This window comes from Squalius cephalus (assembly GCF_949319135.1).
Source record: "Squalius cephalus genome assembly, chromosome: 12".
NCBI classification, from domain to species: domain Eukaryota; kingdom Metazoa; phylum Chordata; class Actinopteri; order Cypriniformes; family Leuciscidae; genus Squalius; species Squalius cephalus.
The window spans coordinates 17,986,676-18,006,776 of record NC_137133.1 but is presented as its reverse complement, the minus strand read 5'-3'; the positions used below and the strand labels follow the sequence as shown (position 1 = coordinate 18,006,776).

The following is a 20,101-nucleotide window of genomic DNA, read 5'->3' as shown; positions in this document are numbered from 1 at the left end:
TGTTTAATCCTTTAATAGACAGCAATGTCAAGCCTGTTCATCTGCCTTACGGACTCCCGCGTGTCCTTCAGGAGCAGTCGGATCACTGTATACTCCAGCACAGTGCGTACGTCAGCGGATACAGCCGAGACATCCTGATGCCCCTCTGGGTTTCATACACTTTGAATGCAACGGTGAGATTAGTTTTACAGCCCCAACTATCACTCCACAGGCACAGCTGTTTTTTCTGTGTTGACGTATTTGAAAAATGAAGTGTACAGGCTGGTACACATTGCTTCTTGCTACTGTTAGTCAGATGTGGTATTTATAATTAAAAGGGAGGAACAGTCTTTTTTTAGAGCGCACTTTCTCATTTGACAAAGATTTGGATACGCCTATGAGAGCAAGATGAGTTATGTGGTGTACAGTATCCTCCCAAAAGTGACTGTAAAATGTGTACAGGTTTATCTGCTAAAAGTTGATTTCGTAAACTTTTAGGAGTACACTAGTATACAGATGATCTCAATACTAACTGATATGGCTTAAGTGTGATGTGGTCTTTAAAGTTGAGTTTATTGTACAGGATGCCTCACACAATAGCTCATTTTGCACAGCAGGGGTTTTCGTTTGATATTTTCTGTGATAATGAATCTAATGGGATTTAAGTGAACTACGCCCTTTTTCAAATCATTACAGGACTTTAACTTCAAACATTTGTGAAAACAAAGTACACATTAGCGTACTTTTAAGAATACTTATTACAGAAATAATATACTTTAAGAGAATACACTTTAGAGCGAAGTGAATGCATTTTTTTCTGACACTTAATCGCATGTTAGTTGATACATGAGAATGTATTAAAGGTTAAACTTTGAGAAGGACTTGCATTTAATTTCATAATTACTACTATTATCATGGAAATATGGTTTAAGTTTACTGCCGAATATACTATAAACAAGCGTTTTGGTTACTAAAATATATAATATCATTTGTTATTGAATCTTGTATGTCATGTATTTAAATACATTTGTTATGTTGCATTTGCAATTTAGTACATTTAAAATATAGTAACTTTAATCGAATAACACACCACAGTTAAAATAAAGTATTTTACATGTGCTTTAGTATGTTAGTCAACACATTAAAATAAGTGTACATATTTAAAGCATGACAAAATAATTTTTGAACAGAATGATTTAAAATATTCTTTTAAGTAAAGAATTAAATAATATTTTATTAAAGTAAAACTTTTAACTTGATATTAAGTCTACTTTTAACTCTCTTTAAGTACACTTCAGTGGCCTTTTATTTCATGAATGTTATCTGCAAGTACTACTAGTTTTTAAAAAATATATACACTTTTAAGATGTGAAGTACACTATAAGTGCAATTAAACGCTTCTTTTTCACAAGGGGAGTTTGTTATGACGTTGAAAAAGGACGGTGTAAATGTTCTGAGGTTTAATGGTGATGCTGAAGGGAGGAGAGGGAGGCCGTCTGTCATATTTTCTGACCTCACAGAACATGTGCTACTCATTATGTGGGCCAACCGCTGAGTAAATCTCAGTCTCTGGCATCATCATCATCATCACACCCAACGGGACAGTGACAGACGGACTCATCAAGTGTTTTCTCGGCTTAATGCAGCTCTTGCGTTTGTTATTGTAATTCATGTGAAATGCAATTGTGCAATGTGTTTTGACTGGAACTGACATTAGATATGTTTTCATCCATCTATTTTCATGTGAATTTTGGGATATTGCATAAAAACGTTGGATGGAAACCCCAAGATGTGCATAAATTTGAAAAGATGAAAACACATTTACTGAATAAAAATTGTCTTAATACAGCACTGTACAGGCCGATTGGTGCCTGACAAACGCAATGCATTCTAGTTAGGTTTGTCTGACTTTGAATGGCTCCACTGCTGGTGGTGAATCTACTTAATAACTTCATCAATTATAAAGTATGCACACACCTCGTGAGCATCCCTATGGGAAGCAGAAAGTGTCTCCGTTTTTATCTCCTCCCCGATTGCAACCGGCAGATCTCGCCCATTAGAAGCCTAGAATAGTTTAACTCGAACTCACCTAATAAATCATGCTCAGCAAAAAAAAGGGAAGTTTATTTGGATAAACCCTTGAACTCTCGATTTTGACAGAGGGAGCGAGTCTAGTCAACATGTACACTTCAGACAGATCCATAGATAGACCACAATGCACCCTGATTGTGACATCACAGCAGATCACGCTTAATTTACCCCCACACAACTCAAGAGTATGATACTGGAGTTATTTTGATGCGCTCATCTTGCACATGTGCCTTGATTTTTATTTGCACAAATTAGTTTGTCCACAAGGTGGCAACATTGTCCCAGCCTCTTGTTTCACAGTCGAAAAAGAAACAGATGAGACGGAACAACAAAAAAATGTTTTGTGCCCTTCCCTCGCTAAATTCCCTCTGTCTCGTTCACTCGGATGTGTGTCGGTTAACCACATAATATCGGCTCACTCGGTTAACCACGCTATCTTAAGCTGACTGTTATTTACACAGTTATAGTTTACTGTATTGTTATTATTTTTATTTGTGTCATTTTTTTATATATCTTTTTCCAACAGCCCAAGCATACATACAGGCCTTTAGAATGATGCATAGACAAATTTATAAGGAAAAATATATATAAATAATAAATCAACTCCATATTGGATTCCAAGTGATCAAGGGCTGAGGGCGTCTTATTTAAACACGTTTCAAGCGTTCCGCCAGTAGTGGGCACTAGTGCAACGTAAGCAATGATACACATCCGAGTGAATGAGACGGAGGGAAGTTAGCGAGGGAAGGGCTCAAAAAATATTTTTGTTGTTCCGTCTCATCTGTTTCTTTTTCGACTGTGAAACAAGAGGCTGGGACTATGTTGCCACCTTGTGGACAAACTAATTTATGTAAATAAAAATCAAGGCACATGTGCAAGATGAGCGCATACAGTACACATTTAAATTTACTGTATGTCACGTGCACTGAACATATATCCTAGTGTACACTTAAAAAACAAAGTGTACTATGGGCTTCAAGTATCATAAATGTTGCCCAAAAGGACTTGTGTACTATATTCCAAGTTTTCTTACAAGAGGTCTCTCGTACTGCGTAATATCTTACGCTAGGGGAAAATCTCTTTTCCTCGAGATACTGAAGCCAAAAATTATCCTTAATTTTGAAATAATGTAAAACGCGTTGTGGCAGCATGCATATATAGGCAAGACGGCTCGCGCGCCTATTGGCTGCCCTGCGGCAACTGCAGCAGCCTATCGAGAGAGGCCCTTCGTGACGTCAGAACCAATGGGGACGCTTCGCGCCCACTGCGTCACGTCCCGCTGAAACGGGCGTGGCTTGGGCCTATAAATACAGCTCGACAGGCTGGTAGAATCTGATTTTTCATCTCTTCAGCGGAGCTCACGCATCGCTGAATCCTGAGAGGAAGAAACCGCGGCCTCTGAGAAAGCCTTCTGCGGGACGAGCCTTTGCATCTGAAGCCGCTGGCCGACGACTCGCCGCCTTCAGTCGCCGTTCCTGCTACGCTATCTGGCGTGTATATACTTTTCTCTGCTAGTGTGTGTTCGCCTCTGCGACTCACACCCTTTTTAAGATGCCTCGTATCTTCTGTGGCTCGTGTCTAGCCCCACTCAGCGACGGGGACCGCCATGTCATCTGCGCTTCCTGCCTGGGTGAGGATCACGCAGTTCTCGCGCTCGCTGACGGCGGCTGCCCTCACTGCGAGCTGATGCCCATGGTGACTCTGAGGACTCGCCTGGCATCTTTCGCCGAGACTGCACCTCCGCCCGCTGCGGTGCCGCACCGCAAAAGCGCCGTGCTCAGCGGGTCCCGGAACCTCCTCCAACCAGCAAAAGTTTGCCGGTTCGCCCGCCTGCTTCGCCCGCTTCGCCCGAGTCTCTCACTGATGGACAGCGTCCGCAGTCTGCCGCCACTTCCGTCATGAATGACGATGAAGAAGCCGTGTCTATGTGGATGGATGTTACCTGCAACGGGCTAGCTTTCTTTACGTTACTAGAAAGCTACCCCGCCCCTCGCGCCCCGTTCGCGTGCGTCACTCACCGGCGAAAGGAGGAAAGAGAGTGTTTTTAGTCCCGCCGAGGCCGGAACCAACCTCCATTTCTCACACATTTCTCAGTCCCCTCCTAAGTTCAGGCGACTGGAAATATCAATATTGCAGTAAACGAGCCTGTTATAATACATGCACGCCTGCAAACAAACGCCGTCACAAGACATGATGACGCTCTCTGGATGGATGTTTCCTGCAACAGGGCTAGCTTTCTTTACGATACAAGAAAGCTACCCCGCCCCTCGCGCCCCGTTCGCGTGCGTCACTCACCGGCGAAAGGAGGAAAGAGAGTGTTTTTAGTCCCGCCGAGGCCGGACCAACCTCCATTTCTCACACATTTCTCAGTCCCCTCCTAAGTTCAGGCGACTGGAAATATCAATATTGCAGTAAACAAGCCTGTTATAATACGTGCACGCCTGCAAACAAACGCCGTCACAAGACTATTCGACTATTCGCCAAAGTTTGCCGCACAACTTCAGCCATGCACAGTCGCGCTTACACCCCCGCTGGACAGGCTGCATCTGCGTTGCACTCAATGGTGAGATAAAGCCAGAGGCCTCAAAGTCTTCCTAGCCCGCCTAGGAAAACGACGGTGTTCAAGTCCTGCTGCGGCCAGACTTCCACCAAAACTTCTCGCTCGTTCAGTTCCAGAAAATGCGACTCTTCCAGTGTATTTTGCAGAAAACAAGCCGGTACCACAGCCCGTTTGCCTGCACACAAACGCCGTTTTTACGGCGGCCCAGATATATCTCATAAAGAGTGTATTTTCTGGTATTCCGGCCACGGCCGATGGTGTTATGAGTGTAGTAAAAATGCCCACAGCCCAGTGCTCATTCCTACACACAAGCACAGCCCGCCACATTCCAGGGCTCGCACACATAAAATCGACTCATGTCGATTGTGCATTAAATGTAGTGAATGTGCCCACGACCCAGTGCCCACAAACACTGCACACTGCATGTCTCTTTCTGTAAAACGAAACCAATGCACATACAGTCAGCTCAAGCCAACTGTGTTTTCAGTGTAGTAAATGTGCCCGCTGCCCCGCGCCCACATTCACTCACAGACATGACAAGCCCCACGGGGTTCCCCCCCCGGCCATAGCCGATGGTGTTATGAGTGTAGTAAAAATGCCCACAGCCCAATGCTCATTCCTACACGCAAGCACAGCTCGCACACATAAAATCGACTCATGTCGATTGTGCATTAAATGTAGTGAATGTGCCCACGACCCAGTGCCCACAAACACTGCACACACGTCACGCTCCTGCCTCAGGTGTTAGAGCGAATCAGGGAAAACGGCTGCTCAGTGCTACTTGTGGCTCCATTCTGGACGAACCAGGCTTGGTTCCCAGTTCTGATGCAGCTGACAAGCACTGCCCCATGGCCGATACCAGTGAGGAGGACCTCCTCTCTCAGGCCAAGGGCTCGATCTGGCATCCTCGCCCAGAGCTTTGGCCCCTACATGCATGGGCCATCAACGGGTACCCGCTAACCTCCCGGTGGGAGTGTTAAACACGATCACGCAGGCTAGGGCACCGTCTACGAGACGGCTCTATTCCTCGAAATGGTCTGTGTTCTCTAGCTGGTGCACAGTTCGTGGCATATCACCCCTAGACTGTGGGGTGACGGGGGTTCTCTCCTTTCTGCAAGAGCTACTGGATAAGGGCAGAACCCCATCCACGCTCAAGGTTTATGTGGCGGCCATAGCAGCTTTTACTAGACCGACGCTTGGCCAGTCACTTGGGAGGAACGATCTGGTCATCCGCTTCCTTAGAGGAGCTAGGAGGCTGAATCCTCCCAGACCTCCCTCAGTCCCCATGTGGGACCTTTCTACGGTTTTGGAAGCCATGAAAGGTGCCCCATTCGAGCCAATCCAATCAATAGATATCAAACATTTGTCTTTCAAGACAGTGTTTCTTCTGGCTCTCGCTTCGGTAAAGTGTATAGGGACTTGCAAGCGCTCTCAGTGAGCGCGACGTGCATGTAGTTTGGGCCAAATGACTCGAAAGTCATACTCAAACCAAGGCACGGGTATGTTCCTAAATCCCTCTACACACCGTTTAGGGCTCAGGTGATTTCCCTGTCAACTCTGCCGGTCCATAGTGAGGAGAAGGACGCAAGCTTCCTTTGCCCGGTCAGGGCACTAAGGGCTTATGTGTCTCGCTCGACTGTCTTCTGACAGACGGAGCAGTTCTTTGTTTCGTTCAGCGGACGTTCTAAGGGACTAGCTGCGTCGAAACAGAGTCTATCCAGGTGGATAGTGGATGCTATAGCGCTGGCTTAAGCTTCTAAGGGCCTGCAGTGCCCGTTAGGTGTCAGAGCGCACTCCACAAGAGGCATGGCCTCGTCGTGGGCTTGGTCTAGTGGGATTGCCTTGCAGGACATCTGTATGGTGACAGGCTGGGCCTCCCCGTCTACATTTATAAGGTTTTATAACCTAGAGGTTCCCGCCTTGCAGGCTAAGCTGCTTTCGGTCTAATAAATCAGTACTGTCTGCCCCGATGCTACCGGCTCAGACTACTGAAACTGCTTGAGCACCGCGCACTGATCGATTAAATAACTCTATGGGCAGTGTGTAAGACCCATAATATTCACCAGCCCAGGCCGAGTTCTTTCGCCCTGACTGTGTGGAACACTGTTGATATTACTTGCTCCTCATAGGATGCTACTTGTTATGGGAATGATGCTATTCTAGCCCCTCTTTCCCAGACTCTCTGCGAGTCCCTGCTGATTGTGCACTATATGAGCCCTGGGCACCTGCCCTTGGGACTTTGGTGTTGGTTTTCAGCACGCACGGCGTTTTACACTGTGTTCCCCTAGCGTAAGATATTACGCAGTACGAGAGACATCTCGTAAGAGAACGTAATCGGTTACTAAAGTAACCTCGGTTCTCTCTAGAAGAGGGAACGAGTACTGCGTATCTTTGTCGTGCATGCAACACGCTCTGGTTCGCTTCGGCGATGAAAAAAACAGATTCTACCAGCCTGTCGAGCTGTATTTATAGGCCCAAGCCACGCCCGTTTCAGCGGGACGTGACGCAGTGGGCGCGAAGCGTCCCCATTGGTTCTGACGTCACGAAGGGCCTCTCTCGATAGGCTGCTGCAGTTGCCTCAGGGCAGCCAATAGGCGCGTGAGCCATCTTGCCTATGTCTGTATGCTGCCGCAACGCGTTTTACATTATTTCAAAATTAAGGATAATTTTTGGCTTCAGTATCTCGAGGAAAAGAGATTTTCCCTTAGTGTAAGATATTACGCAGTACTCGTTCCCTCTTCTAGAGAGAACCGAGGTTACGTTAGTAACCGAGTACGTTTTCTGACACCATATGATTGCTTTATGTGAGAAACAGAAATTGAATTTGTTGAAAGTTAACTAAACAGGAATTTAGTCAGCAGAAATGGCTCTAATTTTAGCCTGTTCCTTAAACAAAGCTACTGAATGTTTCAATCAATGTTTATGGTGTTTTTGTCATTATGAAGCTTGACTGCGCTAGTCCTCCAAGGAATAGCCAGGAAATTATTCCAATTTTAGGTCAATTAAATTAAATCATCTTTATAGTATCTTCTGGCTCTCTTGACTCATAAACCGACTGCAAGCCACAACATGAGATTGTGAAATGGCATCTCAAATCTGTCCGGAGTGGGAGTTCAAGCTTGATCTTGCAATACATTTTTTGTTGTTGTTGCTGTATGGGAGTAACTTTACACACAAGCATGACTCATGAAATATTACCAAATCATGCTGTTTTGGAAGGTTTAAAAGCTGAAATGTTAAGCTTGTATTTTTATTTAAGTGCTCTCATTTGAGATGTAAAGCTGTCTAAACTGTCTTTATTATAATTATCTAGCAGAATTTAAGACTATTAAGCCAAGATTAGAGATATGTTGCTTCAACACAAAGCAAACTGGCCTTTCTCATGAGGCTCGAAAGAGTTTTCAGATGTAAATGTGTGGAAATGTCTATTTACTAAATAGCACTGACTGTATTTTCACTGTTATGTTTCTGTCAAGATTTGCGTCATACACTTGATGAGTGTTTTAATGGTCAATTAAGCACTCTTTCATCTGAATGCTGATTTTCTTTCTGTCTTTGTCAATCCAAGGTTAGCGTGCATCCCTCAGCAGACACATGTGTGCGTGCAGATGTGCGAGTTCAGGCCAGTGCGAGACAGTCCTGCTCGTTCTATAAGAACAGTTCCACTCTGACCTTTGGCCTCCTGCATCCGTCCAGTGAGTCCAACAGGATATCTAGATTTACTTTAAGATCTTTAAACAAAGCTCACAATTCATTTCACTTTCTGCCCTCTACTGCTAATTCAATTAGAGCTATGAGTGATATTCTTTATTATTTATGGCTGTGTTAAAATTCAATTTGAATTATATACATGTTATGTACATAAGCACCTTTTATATTTTTTTAAGAATTTTATATATATATATATATATATATATATATATATATATATATATATATATACAGTGAGGAAAATAAGTATTTGAACACCCTGCTATTTTGCAAGTTCTCCCACTTGGAAATCATGGAGGGGTCTGAAATTGTCATCGTAGGTGCATGTCCACTGTGAGAGACATAATCTAAAAAAAAAAAAATCCAGAAATCACAATATATGATTTTTTAACTATTTATTTGTATGATACAGCTGAAAATAAGTATTTGAACACCTGTCTATCAGCTAGAATTCTGACCCTCAAATACCTGTTAGTCTGCCTTTAAAATGTCCACCTCCACTCCATTTATTATCCTAAATTAGATGCACCTGTTTGAGGTCGTTAGCTGCATAAAGACACCTGTCCACCCCATACAATCAGTAAGAATCCAACTACTAACATGGCCAAGACCAAAGAGCTGTCCAAAGACACGAGAGACAAAATTGTACACCTCCACAAGGCTGGAAAGGGCTACGGGGAAATTGCCAAGCAGCTTGGTGAAAAAAGGTCCACTGTTGGAGCAATCATTAGAAAATGGAAGAAGCTAAACATGACTGTCAATCTCCCTCGGACTGGGGCTCCATGCAAGATCTCACCTCGTGGAGTCTCAATGATCATAAGAAAGGTGAGAAATCAGCCCAGAACTTCACAGGAGGAGCTGGTCAATGACCTGAAAAGAGCTGGGACCACCGTTTCCAAGGTTACTGTTGGTAATACACTAAGACGTCATGGTTTGCAATCATGCATGGCACGGATGGTTCCCCTGCTTAAACCAGCACATGTCAAGGCCCGTCTTAAGTTTGCCAATGACCATTTGGATGATCCAGAGGAGTCATGGGAGAAAGTCATGTGGTCAGATGAGACCAAAATAGAACTTTTTGGTCATAATTCCACTAAACGTGTTTGGAGGAAGAAGAATGATGAGTACCATCCCAAGAACACTGTGAAGCATGGGGGTGGTAGCATCATGCTTTGGGGGTGTTTTTCTGCACATGGGACAGGGCGACTGCACTGTATTAAGGAGAGGATGACCGGGGCCATGTATTGCGAGATTTTGGGGAACAACCTCCTTCCCTCAGTTAGAGCATTGAAGATGGGTCGAGGCTGTGTCTTTCAACATGACAATGACTCGAAGCACACAGCCAGGATAACCAAGGAGTGGCTCTGTAAGAAGCATATCAAGGTTCTGGCGTGGCCTAGCCAGTCTCCAGACCTAAACCCAATAGAGAATCTTTGGAGGGAGCTCAAACTCCGTGTTTCTCAGCGACAGCCCAGAAACCTGACTGATCTAGAGAAGATCTATGTGGAGGAGTGGGCCAAAATCCCTCCTGCAGTGTGTGCAAACCTGGTGAAAAACTACAGGAAACGTTTGACCTCTGTAATTGCAAACAAAGGCTACTGTACCAAATATTAACATTGATTTTCTCAGGTGTTCAAATACTTATTTGCAGCTGTATCATACAAATAAATAGTTAGAAAATCATACATTGTGATTTCTGGATTTTTTTTTTAGATTACTGTATGTCTCTCACAGTGGACATGCACCTACGATGACAATTTCAGACCCCTCCATGATTTCCAAGTGGAAGAACTTGCAAAATAGCAGGGTGTTCAAATACTTATTTTCTTCACTGTATATTGTGAAATATGATTAAATTTTTTTAATGTTGAATGTTGAAAACAGTTGTGCTGCTTATTATTTTTGTGGAAACTGTGACACATTGTTTGTTACAGGACTCTGATAACTAGAAGCAACCTTTATTTAAAATTGAAGTCTTGTGTAACAATGTAACAGTCTTTACTGTCACTTTTTATAAATTTAATGCATCCTTGCTGAATAAAAGTATTCATATCTTTCAAAAATAAAATCATACTGACCCCAAACGTTTGCATGTATAGTTTAGTGGTCATTATACACAAATATTTAACCTCTCAATTCTCAAGTATCCTGGAAGTCTGTGTGATGAAAGAGTTGTGTTTACTGTTCTAATGGCTGATTATCTTTCTTCCTCAGACTTCAGTCCTGCAGGAACTGAGCCAGACTCCTTCATTACAAGCAACATGGTGCCCATGTTTCCAGCCTTCAAAGGTACGCCGGGTTTTAGATTCAGCTTATAGCAAAACACACACTCAGTACTTGTGTAAATTAAAAGTTATTGGCATGCTGGAATAAAAAGTTCCAATTCTACTCTTAGTGAACCCTATGGTTGATTGTTCTGTAGGTTTTAATGATTCAAGCATGGACTGCTGGGAACCCTGTTGTTTTAGTCATCATTATCTATTTATTATTTTTCTCCTACAATACTGTAACATAAACAAAGATACTAAACTTTACATAAACTAAAATACTGTAACATAATGGGTCTGGAGTGCCATTGTCAATAATCATCAGAAAATGTTGAACTTTGAATTCAGAATGGCTGCCAGATGTCAATAAACATGTTTCCTGTTTTACGCACACAGCTATTCTGCATTCCAACTTATAAAATAAGAATTGCCAACTTTCTTTTTGGAATAGTGTAATAGAAGGACACTAGAAATGTGTCTAGAACATGACGGCACCTGTGAAGATTTACACTTTTGAATGATACACATTCACTTCAAGCAAATAAAATGCTTTAATAAGTCAATGTTGCTGCATTGCAAGATAGTAAAACTGTTTTGTGTACATTTGCATTAGCATGGGTGTAAAACATGATCTACAGTGCTAAAGTATGCCAGCCTACTAACTGTATCTATTATTGTAAAAACGCATTTGAACCAAAATAGACTTTTGAAAAGCTGTGCTTTTTATATTTAATGAAGATATGCAACACTCCCTGGAAAGGTAAATGCTGCCTAAAGCTGCTCTATGATTAGAATCAGTTGATTCCAGCTAAATTGAGGCCATTTATACCAGAATCACAGAAAAGAGTCCCACGGGAGCAGGTGACCTGCCAAAAAACACCTAGGATTGTTGAAAAGAGCATCCAGAGAGCTGCAGTTTTCTCAGCAGAGATGCTGTTCCCTGTTTGTGTAGGAGAGACAAACATAACACTGGCTTCTCAGTGAGATTTCATATATGATCTTATATTTCATATGTGTTTTAAATTTTCATTTTATTGATTAGCATATCAATGACACTAAAATGACACTTGATAGTATGTTTAATTTTTGTCCATTTTGAATTTGGTTTTATTTATATATATACATACACACACACACACACACACACACACACACACACACACATATATATATATATATATATATATATATATATATATAATAGAAAATTGTTAATAGTGCTATAAAGCAACATTTTATTGTTTTGGTTATATTTCATTTAATTTGGTTCCACGGCCTTTGACGTCAAATGCAAAAATGTCTTGGGAAGAGCTTTCTCCTCCCTTTAAAATGTAATCTTGGTAATAGAACTATATGGTTTGTAGAATTATATTTGATTTGTTATTTATCTTTTTATTTAATTATATCTTTTGTTTTTGTTTTGTTTTTCAAAACAAGAACAGACCTGCTGCCCATTATTACCCTCTAGTTAAGATCCAGATCCCGCATACATCCATTCCCACCTTGGAAATGTTCCTATTGGTTGGTTTTCTGAGTGGATCTTTAGACATTTAAAATGGGCTTATCATATACTAAAAAGAAACTAAGTCAGATTTACTTAATTTTTCTTTTTCAAGTTTTGGCACGCAGATTTTTTAAAAGTAAATTTTACGTATGGAATTAAGTAACACTTACTTAACTAAGTTAAGTAAAATTAACAAAGAAAATAAGTAACTGTAAAAGTTTGTTGAGTAATTTCTAATTAGTTGAAGTTTACTTTGCAATGCTCTGTTTCAAGTACATTTTACTCAAACAATATAACACTGAATTAAGCCATGCTTTTAAAGTATATGCTTTACTTTGTGTATTTTAGTGTATGCTTTACTTAGATTATGTCGATTCATTCTGCAGCCACATTTAAAATAATTGAACATTCCATTTAATTATTAGCTTTTTATCAACTCACAAACCACCATCCAGATCTCACAAAACAGCAAGTTACTAAACCTAACAACAAAAGCAATGATAAAACACTGTAAATACAGATGGCAAACAGTGAAAATGCAACTTTATTAATTATTCACTCCCCAGTGCATGATGGGAACACCAGTATCAGAAAGTTGAGTTGGTTTACTTCATTTTATAACCTTGATATTTACGCTTTAATTTCTACAAGTTTAAATTGCTTAGTAGCTTTAATCCAGGCAATCCTCACAAGTCTTAATGAAGGCCTGTTGTATGTATAGACAGTATTGAGTCATTTACGCAATAATATGCCAAGTGAATTATTGTTCTGCTTTAAAGGAGAACTCCGGTCAATTTTAACATTGAGCTCATTTTTTTGTACATTTGGAGTGCTGTCAATACAGAGAACAACGACAAAAATCGGTGTTGCCTACACCGAGTTATTCTATTTTTAAAATTTGCACCCTGTTGACTTCAATGGGGCAAGTACTAAACCTGCTTTTAGCCTCTTAACATCCTTGATGTGTCATTACATGTGCACAGAAAATGTGAGTGATTCCTTCAGAGTGAACACGAGTGAGTCTGACTGCAGTAGATGTGAAAGAAATGTATAAAAATGATGTTATTTAAGCCAGCGCAAATACCTTTGTTTACATCCTGTTTTTCGGTTGAAGTCCAAAGTAGTCGATTGCAGAGTTCACACGCATAGGTTTAATACCTATGATCACGCGCGTGAACTCGGCAATCGACTACTTTGGACTTCAACCGAAAAACAGGATGTAAACAAAGGTATTTGCGCTGGCTTAAATAACATCATTTTTATCCATTTCTTTCACATCTACTGCAGTCAGACTCACTCGTGTTCACTCAGAAGGAATCACTCACATTTTCTGTGCACTTGTAATGACACATCAAGGATGTTAAGAGGCTAAAAGCAGGTTTAGTACTTGCCCCATTGAAGTCAACAGGGTGCAAATTTTAAAAATAGAATAACTCTGTGTAGGCAACACCGATTTTTGTCGTTGTTCTCTGTATTGACAGCACTCCAAATGTACAAAAAAATGAGCTCAATGTTAAAATTGACCGGAGTTCTCCTTTAACCTCAGAGTCTCATCAGTGGTATTTGCAACACCTGTGTATGGTAAACTCTTTCTTCATTCTGTGTTGTGCAAGTGTTCATTAAATCATTTAGAGTGAAGATCACCAAGTTCATTCCCCTACTAACTCCTCCAACATGACGTTCATGTAGAACATCATCTGCACTCCATTCGAAATCATTCATCTGATAGACTAAGTAGTATTCATGTACTTTAGTGCATATACAGAGTGATAATGTGAACATCAGAATGTGTGTGTGGTTTAAACTTTAGCTGCACCAGTATTTCATTACACATTTATCTGTTATCAGTGATTGACTTGATTACAAAAGTTTATAGTTTATGCTTTTATCATAAGCATATTATTCAAAAGAACCCGAGTAAACACGGTTCATTCTTTTTTTTTCACCATTCCTTTGTGGCTCTTTTGCAATAACATGTTTGGTTTCAATCAGTTAAAATGCTTCATTTGTACCTTGCTGAAGTTAGAAACATGTCAGGGTTATTAAAGGAGTCATGACATGAGAAATTAAAAGCCGCTTTTTCACTGTCGGGCTGAACGGTTCGAAGAACGGAACTTTCCACTTGATCCTGGTACGGTACTGCACAAACCTGGTATGGTTGTCCAACCGTGCCGAACCGTGCTGGTAGAATGTGTGTAGTGACGTTGCCACTCAGGATTGGTCACTTGTCTGTTGCCTGGCAAGTTAATAATGAAATTGAAAGAAATATCTGATCAACATGGTCACTATTTACATATCCTTTCATCTGTAAACTCTTGCGTTGCCAAGGCTATGACTGATGCACTTGTATTAGATTCCAAAGAGCTCCATTATCAGCCCTACAGTGGAAAAATGAAACCATCTGTACCGGCTGGGCCGGATCAGCACGGAATGGCCCGACGATGGATTAGAGGCTACATTTGCAAATCTTTTGACATATAATTTGGAAAATCTTTTGACATATGAGAGGTCTTTGTTCCATTAAAATATCCTGTAAGTTTCATAACTTAAAATGTCCTCCTGATTATAAACAAAGCATTTAAAAAATAAAATAAAGCTCCAAAAATGGCTCGTTTTGATATTGAGAGCTCTGTGATGTCACATGGGCAAATACATTTGCATATGCCCGCCTCCAGAGCAAGACATCGACAAATAGTTTTACATCATCGCACCATAGGCCCCGCCCACTTACATTCAGTCACTTAACTGACGTTAGCCAATCATAACAGGGGCTGTTTAAGTGTTAAAGGAGCCGCCACTTAAAAACTCATCATATATTAAGCAAAAAAAAATGTCATTTAAAATAAATCATGTCATGACCACTTTAAGCATGTGTAAACAGAATTATGGACAGCACAGTTATCACTTTATTGGGGATCTGATATCATATGATTTCTTGTCACATAAACCCCATACTTTCATGTTTGTTGATTGTGTCACTGTTGTTCTTGTCTTTGTAACAGATATTTGGAATCACTTCCACAATGTTCTGCTGGTGAAGTATTCACAAGAGCTGAACGGTGTAAATGTTGTGAGCGGGCCAATATTCGATAAGGACTTTGATGGGAACTATGACGTAATGAACAAGAGAACACCGTAAGTTTGTATTGATGGAGTGTGAAATATATACAAGCTGAACAGAGTGCACAAATACATCCTAGCACTCTTTCACAAACAAAAATACAGTAATATTGTGAAACATTTTTAATTACAGTTTTCTGTTTGAATATATTTTAAAGTTACATTTATCCCTGTGATCAAAGATGATTTGGTGCTCTTATCATTATTATATGAATTGCTGCATAATATTTTTGTGAATAGCGTGATATATATTTTCATTGTTCTTTGATGAATAAAAAGTTTATTCATTTATTTGTAACATTATAAATTACTTTGCTTCGGCTTTTTATCAATTTGTTGCATCCCTCCTATACAAAAGTATATATATATCTCACAGAATTGCACAGGATTTTTTTTTTTTTTTTACCTCAGAATAGTTTGTATCTCACAATTCTGACTTTATAACATGCAATTCTGACTTTATATCTCGCAATTGCGACTTTATTTCTCAGAATTGCGACTTTATATCTCCCAATTGCGACTTTATTTCTCAGAATTGCGACTTTATATCTCGCATTTGCGACTTTATTTCTCAGAATTGTGACTTTATATCTCGCAATTGCGACTTTATATCTCGCAATTGCGACTTTATTTCTCAGAATTGCGACTTTATTTCTCACAATTCTGACTTCATATCTCGCAATTCTGAGAAAAAAAGTCACAATTCTGACTTGATATATCGCAATTGTGAGAAAAAAAGTCAGAATTGTGAGATAAAAAGTCGCAATTATTATTATTTATTTATTATTCAGTGACGGAAACAAGCTTCCATAGTCAACAGGCCTTAGACCTGATGAGTTTGTTTCCTTATTGGTACCTCACAAAGGGCCCATACTGCCCACTGGTGGCCAGATGTTTATTTCAAAATGCATAAGACTGTATTCCTCCCTTCATCCAGATGATTCTCTTCTGCTTTCAGGAACCCCATCCCTACACATTTCTTTGTGATTCTTACAAGCTGTAAGAACTCATCCCTTCCCATCCGAGAGTGTGACGGCCCTCTAGATGCTGTGTCTTTCATTCTTCCTCATCGACCTGATCATCTGGAAACATGTCATGTATGTAATCAGCCGTTCATGATTTAAACCACAGCGACCATAAGCTTTTTACTGAGAAAGAAGTTGAGTAACTTGCTTGTTCGGTAACTTGTTAACTTTTGCATTCGTGTGAACCTGAGACACTCTAGGGTAATTTTAATATCCACTTGTGAGCACTAATGCACATGTCAAGTACTTGATTATAATTTAAATACATATTTTTATTTATTTATATATTTAAGTACTTGACTTAAAAGAAATGACAAAGTATATTTTGGTGGACCATAAAAGCTTGTCAGTACATTCGGCAGTACACTTTAAATTATTTTTTGTTTTACCGTTTGTTTCTCCAGAATGGCACAGACTACTCATGGCTCCAGGACTGGGTTCAGCTTCACGTGGCTCGAATCAGAGACGTTGAGCTACTGACGGGCTTGAGCTTTTATCATAACCGGATATCTGTTGCTGAAACATTACAACTCAAGACCGCACTCAAAACATTTTAGGATCCTCATTTTACTGCATCTGCAGGCCACAAAAGGTTCATTCGCAATGGATTTTTTTCCAACATTGAAATGCAGCTGAGCTTTACCAGGCTCTGAATCAAAAACACAAGTTTATCCAGAGGGCCTTTGAACTCCTAAAATGGAAAAATTAAACCCTTTATGATCTCTGTTTTAATTCTTTATTCTCAGAGGCAATCTATTTATAACTGGGAAAGTACCGACTGAACTAGAAACTGCCCAGAAAGAAGTAACTAAAAAACTGTTTTTCAGCACACATGTTAGTGATTTGTGGTTAGACTTGATCCTGCATTCATCCAGTTAAAAAAGAAAAAAATATCTAAAAAGAAACTTTATCAAGAGTTTTTGCGTAAACAACAGGAAAGCCACATTTTCCACAGGAATCACTCTCAGTGTCACTTGCGTTGTTTTATTAAATTGTTCTACAGCAAATGCTCTTTCCAGCTGTTTGTAACATGTCCAAGCCAATTCAAGAATTATTTACTCTAGTATAAAAGTGGTTTTTACTCCCCCTTTAGGCCAGAAAGCAGAAATACATCAACAATTGAAGGCATGTATGTCACTGTGTCAGTTTCTGATGCCTGAATTGATTCACTCTCTCAGGTCAGTTTTGATATTACTAAATCAACATTCTTATTACATTTGTATGTTACTTTTGTTTTTCAAGGTTTACAATGTGTAAGCAGTGAATAGCATGTTGTAGGTTGTCTTGTTTGGTGAATAATGATTAAATATTTAATATTTGTGTATGTATTTTGTTTGTGCAATTTGTTATAGTTAAATGTCATTAAGCATCACTGTCAATATCATTTACTTCAATAAGATTTTTACTACATTATGGACCTTTACATTTCTTATAAAAATTACCTACTAACATTCAGAAGTTAGTTGATCATTTTATTCAGCAAAAGTGCATTAAATTGATCAAAAGTGACTGTAAAGACATTCATAATGTTACAAAAGATTTCTATTTCAAATAAATGCTGTTCTTTTCAACTTATAATGAGAAGAAATGTTTCTTGATCACAAAATCATCATTTTAGAATGATTTCTGTTAAAATATTAATATATTTTACTATTTAAAATATAAAACGGTAAAATATTTCACAATATTACCATTTTTACTGTATTTTTGATCAATAAATTCAGCCTTGGTGAGCAGAAGAGACTTCTTAAAAAAAAACATGAATTCCATACTTTTAAAATGTTAGTGTGTATACACTACTCTGAGTATAAAAGAGCACCTATAAAAAATATAATCCATTTCTTGCCTGAAGGAGATGTGCGCATTCACCTTCTCAGGAAACCATGGTTACGTGCATAACCTGAGATGTTCTCTTTAGAAAGAGTACGCTATGGGGAACATGCTGAAGGGATGCCGTATTGGCTGACCTAAGTCAAAGACTCAAAGGAGTCCTCATCCCTAAGGTGTACACCAGCAACGTGATCAATTCCCTGCAGCCAGAGCCTGAGCTACAAGGCTCCTCACAGGCAAGCTCAAGAGCTTGGTATCTTAAAGAGAAAATAGTCATAGACCGGAGCTTTTCAAGAACGGAGGCCTCAACAGGATGACTCTAAAGAGAGGAAGCCTAACTACGTTCATATTCAGGCCAGCATCCAAGGAGGCTCACAGAGAGCCTAACACTCAGAACTTCTGTTCAAACAGCCCTGAAGAGTGGAGGCATCAAACAAGAAGCCTAGCAATGCTCTAACCCAAAGACAGTACCGAGAAATCTAAAAAAGGAGCTATAAACTCAGTCTAACTGGCCCTCGGAGCTCCGCAGAGTGGAGGCCTCAATACAATGATTCTCATAATGAGAGGAGGCCTAGCAACACTCCACACTAGGGTCAGTAGCCAAGGAGGCTCACAGAGGACCTACCACTCACAATTGCTACCCTAGCAGAGGTCAAGGGCCTCAATAAGATAACTCTCTCTAGTGAGAGGAGGCCTAGCAAATGCTTGCAGTAGCCAAGGAGGCTCAAAGAAAGACTAACCACTTATCCCATGGCTGTGCTCATAGGACGAATACACAACGTCCTATGCCTGTCAAGGAAGCTACATAACAGGGCTAGCAGTCTGACACAATAATGGATGGAGGTCAATGGAGCGGAAGCCTCTAATAGAATGACTCTCTATAGCGAGAGTAGGCCTATAACAATGCTCTAGTTCAAGAGCAGTGACTAAGTAGAACCTAACAACTTAGCCCCAGACTGAGCTTGGAGGACAGAGGCCTAATGATAAGGTCACTCTCTTGAGAGAGAGAGAGAAGCCTAGCTACATCCAACGTATGTTAGGGAGGCCCAAAGAAAGCCTAGCAACTTCACACTAATATAACAGATGGAGCTCAGGGGAGTGCATAAATAATAGTTTGTAACGACAATGACTATGACATGCGGTCACATGCTGTTCAAATTAGTAAATCCTGATCTCCAAACACATCCTTCGTTGTCTCCTTAGACAACGAGTTTGTTCATGGCGCCTCTAAGTCTGCTTGAATGGTCAAAATTGCATCTTTGTGGCTCCCCAGAGGGACATTTGAGTCACAAAGGGAACCCTGTTTTTGGAGAATCCCCTCTAAAACCCCTATTGCCTTTCACGTGACAAGACTCGAGACATTCCAGATACTCCACACACACACACACACACACACACACACACACACACACACACACACACACACACACACACACACACACACACACACACACACCAAGAGACCAACCTTTGTGTGTAACTCAGGATAAGCAATATTTCTTTTAAATATATGTACAATTCCATTATGCATGTGTGGTTAGTTTGCCTTATAATAGAGGTGTGGTTTGCTAGAGTATAATTTTGAATTCTAAAGGTTCACTGAAAGAAGGTTCCTCAATAGTGTCTTGTAACCCGACCTCGACCTGGTCATAAACTTTTATGACTCCAAAGCTGCAGCTCATTCAGTTCCTCTGCAAGCCAACATTCCAGACATTTGTTCCAATAACAATGTTTTTGATATGTATTTTTATGTGTGTATAATTGGCCAGATAATGTCTAAGGTATCTATGCAACGTTATTACGTTAATCAAAATCACTATGCTAGTGATTATGAGGAAATTATGTAACCCTGTATTTCTTTCATGCAAAAACGTCATTCGAGGTGTCAATGTAATGGAAAAACATGTCGGAGTCGAATCTTGACTGCAAAGTACAATAATATGCATTTATTCCAGGAAATACCATATTTCTAAATATGAATGTTATTTTCGATCTCTCACATGACAGTCAAGGT

General features: G+C 40.2%; 1 protein-coding gene across 2 annotated transcripts in view; it reads left to right on the top strand.

The window, feature by feature from the left end:
* Positions 1–17,833, top strand: part of enpp1 (ectonucleotide pyrophosphatase/phosphodiesterase 1) — a 69,686-nt gene extending 51,853 nt beyond the window's left edge. For both annotated transcript variants that reach the window (XM_079887786.1, XM_079887785.1), the window contains exons 20-25: positions 19–173; positions 8,199–8,325; positions 10,556–10,630; positions 15,115–15,247; positions 16,191–16,329; positions 16,662–17,833. In XM_079887786.1, the coding sequence (XP_079743912.1) occupies positions 19–173; positions 8,199–8,325; positions 10,556–10,630; positions 15,115–15,247; positions 16,191–16,329; positions 16,662–16,814 (782 nt within the window). In that variant the 3' untranslated portion in view covers positions 16,815–17,833. The remainder of the gene's footprint in view (positions 1–18; positions 174–8,198; positions 8,326–10,555; positions 10,631–15,114; positions 15,248–16,190; positions 16,330–16,661) is intronic.
* The last annotated feature ends 2,268 nt before the right edge of the window (positions 17,834–20,101 follow it).